At 61.5% G+C, this 5,873-nt stretch overlaps 1 protein-coding gene across 1 annotated transcript; it reads left to right on the top strand.

Moving 5' to 3' along the window:
• Positions 1 to 1,488: 1,488 nt before the first annotated feature.
• ETH_00003945 (uncharacterized protein) lies at positions 1,489 to 5,852 on the top strand (the record flags this gene model as incomplete). The annotated part of the gene is made up of 3 exons (XM_013380350.1): positions 1,489 to 2,790; positions 3,014 to 3,244; positions 3,492 to 5,852. The coding sequence occupies 3 exons, from the start codon at positions 1,489 to 1,491 to the stop codon at positions 5,850 to 5,852; spliced, it is 3,894 nt and encodes a 1,297-aa protein (XP_013235804.1).
• Positions 5,853 to 5,873: the final 21 nt, after the last annotated feature.

Here is a 5,873-nt window from a genome sequence, read left to right as displayed (position 1 = left end):
ATTTCTTTTCGCTTTGAACTCATCCAAAGAAAAAGGGTACCCAATTCTTAGCCTTGTTGGGGGCCCCCTCACCAAGCAAGGGGCCCCCATCCGCTCACTTGGGGGTCCCTGGGGCCCCCACGGGTTCCTGGGGGTCCCTTGGGGGCCCCCAAGGGCTCCTGGGGGCCCCCAATGGCTCCGGAGGGCTCCCAAGGGGTCTTCGGGGCTTTGGGGTACTCAAGCGGCCCTGGGGGCCCCCATGGGGCCCCTGGGGGCCCCCTAAGGGGCCCCAAAGGCTCTCCAAGTGACCCCACAGGGTGTTAAGGGGCCTCTGGGGGCCCCCAAGGGACCTCTGGGGGCTCCCAAGGGGCCTCTGGGGGCCCCCAAGGGGCCCGTGGGGGCCCCAAGAAGTGGGGCCCGTGGGGGCCCCCAGGGGAGCCGTGGGGGCCCCAAAGGTGGGGCCCCTGGGGGCCCCACTTTCTGGTTTTAAGGCTTTATAGAATCCTTTAATGCATGCAGTTGGGTGGAGCTGCGGCTGTTTAGGGTTCAGGGTTTAGGGTTTAGCGCGGGTTTAGGGTTTAACTAGGGTTTAGCAGGGCTTTGCTTAGAGCCTAGGCTACACACTGTGAGCGCGAGATTAGGAGGTAAGGCAGGCTTCCAGGCCTCAATTAGGGTGTAGGGTTTCAGCGAGGGTTTAGCGAGCTTATGAGGGTTTAGGGTTTCGGGCTTGGGGTTTTAGTTTCAGCTTCGAAGGCAACAGGGGAAAGCAGCGCGACGCAGCAACGTGAAAGCTCTTGCCGCATTTGCTGCAGTAGCAGCAGTTGCTGCTGCTGCCTTCCTTGCTGCGCTCTCGCAGCTGGTGCTGCGCTGTGCAGCTGCGGCTGGGTCTATTGCTGCTGCTGCTGGTGTTTCTGCTGCTGCTGCGCGCTGCTGCTGCTGTCTGCTGTTGCTGCCGCCACACCAAAGGCGTGCGGCGGAGCTCAACGCGAAGAAACAAGAGCGGCAGCCCTTGGGAGGCAGCAAACAGCAGCAGCAGTAGCGGCAGCAGCAGCAACAGCAGCAGCAGCGGCAGCAGCAGCAGCGGCTATCTCAAGGCCACGCACATAAAGTGTTTATTTTATCTCTAATTTAAATTTAGATATTACCGATATAAGTTTTGGGGCTCCAGGGGCCCCCAGGAACTCCAGGGGGCCCCTTGAGCTCTTCAGGGGGCCCCCAGGGGGCCCCCCGAGGGGCCCCTGGGGGCCTCAAGGAGGCAGAGGGGTCCCCAGGGGGCCTTCGGGGCCCCATGGGGGCCTCTGTTGTAATTTTTCGTTATTTTTGAATTTTGTTTTGGAAATTTGGTATATTTGGTTGTGTGTTTGAGGTGTACATACACCGCAGCATGCAGCTAATTGGGATTGAAGTCAAATGCTGCCCCTAGACTGAGGCTGGGAAGGAGGAGAGAGGCAGCGCAGCAGCAGCAGCAGCAGCAACAGCGGCTGCAGCAGCAGCAGCACGAGGGGCCTTATGGAGGCGAGCTCCTTGAGCGCAGCGGATCGTGAGTGGCAGCAGCTGCAGCAGCTGCAGCAGCTGCAGCAGCACGTGCAGCGGGAAGATGCTGCGTCTGCTGCTGCTGAAGGCTGCAAGAAGCAGCAGCTGTTGCTGCAGGTGAAGCGGCAGCTGCAGCAGCGACAGCTGCCGCTGCAGCAGCTGCTGCAGTGCGTACACGACTTGGGCCATCTGCTGTTTGCTGCTGGGGCTGCTGCCTTTCGCCGCGGGGGGCCCCCGCTGCTGCTACTGCGGGATACCCAAGCAGCAGCAACGGAGCAGCAGCAGCTGCTGCAGCAGCGCCTGGAACTGCTGCAGCAGGAAGAGTCCACCAGCGCAGCACAGGGATCAGCACGGCCCGCCCCTGCAGCAGCAGCAGCAGCAGCAGCTGCTGCTGCTGCTGCTGCTGACAAGACGCCGTGTCCTTACAGCTTAGTGGGCGGCTCTATACCTTCTCAGTGCTTCGTGCTGCTGCTGGATTTGCTGCTGCAGCAGCAGCACGTTCTGGTGAGGGCTGGAGTGTATAGGCAGCTGCACCGCTGCAGCCACCTGCTGCCTGCTCTGCTGCTGCCGACGCAAGATGCTGCTGCTGCTCTGGTGCGGCAGCAGCTGCTGCGGCTGCTGCAGCAGCAGCAGCACCCCCAAGTTAGGCTCATCGGGCTCGCGCTGCTGCGGAAGGCCCCTGCCCTCGTGCTGCAGGAGCCGCATTTGCTGTGGCTGCTGCTGCAGCATCTTTTTGGCTTCTGGGGAGCCGCGCCACCTGCAGCAGCAGCAGCAGCAGCAGCTGCTGCTGCTGCTGCTACTGAGGCCAAGCCGCCCCGAGGCAGTCTCACGCCCAGCAGGAGTGCAGGGGACAGCAGCCATGACGGCAGCAGCAGCAGCAGCAGCAGCAGCGCGAGAAAGCAGCTGTACACGCCCACTGCTGCTGCTGCAACGGAAGCAGTAGCTGCTCTTGCTGCTGTTGCTGCTGTTGTCCCGTACCTGCCTGGGGACTTGTGCGTGTCCGTGCTGCGGCTCTCTCTTGCTGCTGTTTTGCCTTCTGCTGCAGCAGAGCAGCAGCAGCAGCTGCTGCAGCAGGCCGCGCAGCTGCAGCGCCATGCTGCCGCACTGGGGGAAGCCGCGCCGGGTGACAGTCTGCTGCAGCTGCTGCAGCAGCAGCAGCAGCAGCAGCTGCTGCAGCAGGGAGAACTGGAGAGCCTCACGCTCCTTTCGCTGCCCCCTCTGTCGCATCGGCTGTCTCTTCTTGCTGCTGCCTTTGGCTGTGTCTCTCCCCTGATTCCGGTGAGCTGCTGCTGCTGCTGCAGCTGCGACTGCTGCTTTCGCTGCAGCAGCAGCAGCTGCTACTGCAGCAGCAGCAGCTGCTGCGTTCGTTTTGCCGCTGCAGCAGTTCGCGTCACTGTGTAAATGCGTAGCAGCACGAATAGACTGTTCGCTGGAGAACAGGGGCAGCAGCAGCAGCAGCAGCAGCAGCAGCAAACTTTTGTCTGCGTAGGCTTCTTCTCAGGCAGTGGCGGTGTGGGCCCTGAGAGTGCTTTGGGCCCTTGCCAACAGGTCCGCTGTTTTGCTGCAGCAGCAGCAGCAGCAGCATCAGCAGCAGCGGCAGCAGCAGCAGCAGCAGCAGCAGCAGCAGCAGTTGCTGGCTAGTGAAGAGGAGCCATTTCTCTGCGTCATCTGCAGCTGCTTGCGAGCAGCTTCACAGCTTGCCCTCACCAACCCTTTTTTGGCCCCCTTGCAGGTATGCAGCAGCGGTGCAGCAGCAGCAGCAGCAGCAGCCCTAATAGCTCTGGCAGCGATAACTTAGCAGCAGCAGCAGCAGCAGTGGCAGCAGCAGCAGCAGCAGCAACTGAGACCACCGTCACCAGCTTACGCGCAGCAGATGTCATTGTTGCACCCCACTGTTGCTATTGGAGCTACGCCGCTTGTTGCTGCTGTTGCTGCTGCTGTGCCGTTGCTGTTGCTGCTGCTGCCGCTGCTGCTGCCAGGTTAGCTGCCTGAGAAGCGTGCTGGCAGGGCCCGACTTGTTTAAAGGAAGCAGCACTGCGTCAGCAGCAGCAGCATTGACAGAGCGGGGCCCTTTGTCGGTGGCAGCAGCAGCAGCGCAGCAGCTGCTGCTGCTTCAGCAGCAGCACTTAGTGGTAATTGCGGGGCCCCACTGCGCCCTTGCCCATTCTGCGCGTGGCTTGCCAGGACTGCCTGCTGCTGTTTTGTGCTGCTGCTGCTGCTGCTCGCCTGCTGCTGCTGAAAGTGCTGCAGCAGGCAGCGGCGCCAGTGAATCCAGCAGCAGCAGCAGCAGCAGAAGCAACAGCAGCAGCAGCAGCAGCAGCAGCAGTGGGAGCGGCAGCGGCGACTGGAAAAAGCTGCTGAAGGCCCGCCTTGCACGCGCTGCAGCATCAAGAGGCGCTGGCTCAGGCCGAGACACTGCAGCCTCAGCAGCAGCAGCAGCTACTGCTGCTGGTGCAAGTGTGCAGCAGCAGCAGCAGCAGCAGCAGCAGCAGGAGCACGTGGACCCTCCTGTACCGGTCTCAGCAGCAACAGCAGCAGCAGCGACGCTTTGCCTTATCTCGGAGGAAGAAGTCTTGGGTTGGCTGCGTCAAGCTGCTGCTGCTGGGGATGCTGCTGCTGCTGCTGCTCTTTTGGCAATCCTTAGTGCGGCGCTGCAGCAGCGACCCAGTTGCTCCTGCTGCCGCTGCTGCCGCCACTGCCAGCAGCAGCCGCCGCAGCAGCAGCAACAGCAGCAACAGACAGAACAGCAAAGTGTGAGCTCGGCCCCTCAGCATACGCAACAAAGTGTGCAGCGGCTGCGACGCAGCTCCATGAGTGACGCCGTTGCTGCTGCAGCAGCTCCAGCAGCAGCAGCAGCAGGCGCGGTTGCTACTGCTGCTGCGCCCACATCTGCCTCTGCGCCTGCAGCTGGAAGCCTGCCGGCGAGAGCTGCAGCAGCAAGTAGTATCCAGCCAGCGTCTCTCCAAAGCTCAACAAGCCCTGCAGCAGCAGCAGCAGCAGCAGCAGCTGCTGCTGCTGCTGCAGGCACCATCCACACAGCAGCAGATGCAATTTCTACTTTGCTGACTCTCGCGAAGGTGCTGCCTCTCCGCGCCCTTCAGCAACAGCAGCAGCCCAGGCAGCAGCAGGAGCTGCTGCTGCGGAATGAACAGGAACAGAACCCGTTGGAGCAGCAGCAGCAGCAGCAAACAGAGCAGCAGCAGCAGCAAGGGCAGGTGGAAGAGGGCGAGGTGCTACCTGCTGCATCTCTGTTTAGCGATACTCAGCAGCCGCAGCAACAGCAGCAACAGCAGCAGCACGAACAGCAGCAGCTGCAGCGCCAGCAGCAGCACCAAAGTGGGCAGTGTAGCGACGGCAGCAACACAAAGCGCATGCGAGTGGACCCCTCCATCAGCAGCAGCAGCAGTAGCAGCAGCAGCAACAGCAGCAGCAGCAGCAGTGACGGTCACATAAAACCGCCTAGCCAGGCAGCTCAGAGTGCTCGCCTGAAAAGCAGCAGCAGCAAAAAGAAAGACAGAGCTTTTTGCTGCTGTTGCTGCTGCTGCAGGACGTCGCTATGCTCCGTAGGTACCCGTCGACAGCAGCAGCTCCTTGCTGCAGTGAGGAGCGCTTCTCTCTTACCTGCGGCTGCTGCTGCTGCTGCTGCTTCTGCTGCGTCTTGCGACGCTGAGGGCCCGGCAAATTCCCGGGCAGCAGCAGGTGGAGATATCTCGGATGGAGCAGCAGCAGCAGCAACAACAGCAGCAACAGCGGCAGCTAATGCCAAAGTTGACATACCATCTGCTGCACGGGCTCTCGCTGAGCTGCGCTGCTGCCTTCTTCCCTTAGAAGGTTTCTGCAGCAGCAGCAACAGCAGCAAAAGCAGCAGCTCCAAAAGCAGCAGTGGTGAAAGTGTGAATGATCTGCAGCAGCAGCTGCTGCTGCCACTTGTGAGGTCTCAGCAGCAGCCGCCGCATGTTCGTGTTCTGGCTGTTATGGTGGCTTGCCAGTTTGTGGCTCAGCAGCAACAGCAGCAGCAGCAGCTGCAGCAGCGTCAGCAGCAGCAGCAGCGTCAGCAGCAGCAGCCCCCCACAGGCGGTGCGAACAATGGCAGCAGCAGCAGCAAAAGCGTTGACGAAATGGCTTTGCTGGTCTTTGACGCACTCAAAGCTTTGCTCCTGTGGCTGCGAAGCAGCAGCAGCAGCAGCAGCAGCTACACCAGCGTTGCAAGGGGCCCCACAAGTGTCCACACACCGGACGGCCAACGGGTGAGAACTTGCCTCGCTGCTGCTGCTGATACTGCTGCTGCTGCTGCTGCTGTTGATACTGCTGCTGCTGCTGCTGCTGGCTGCGACCTTTAGTGCCTAGCATAAAGACGACTC

The sequence above is a fragment of the Eimeria tenella genome, genomic scaffold (genome assembly GCF_000499545.2).
Source record: "Eimeria tenella Houghton genomic scaffold, Eth_scaff532, whole genome shotgun sequence".
Classification (NCBI taxonomy): Eukaryota; Apicomplexa; class Conoidasida; order Eucoccidiorida; family Eimeriidae; genus Eimeria; species Eimeria tenella.
Note: the sequence above shows the minus strand (reverse complement) of the source record. Positions and strands in the feature narration are given on the sequence as shown.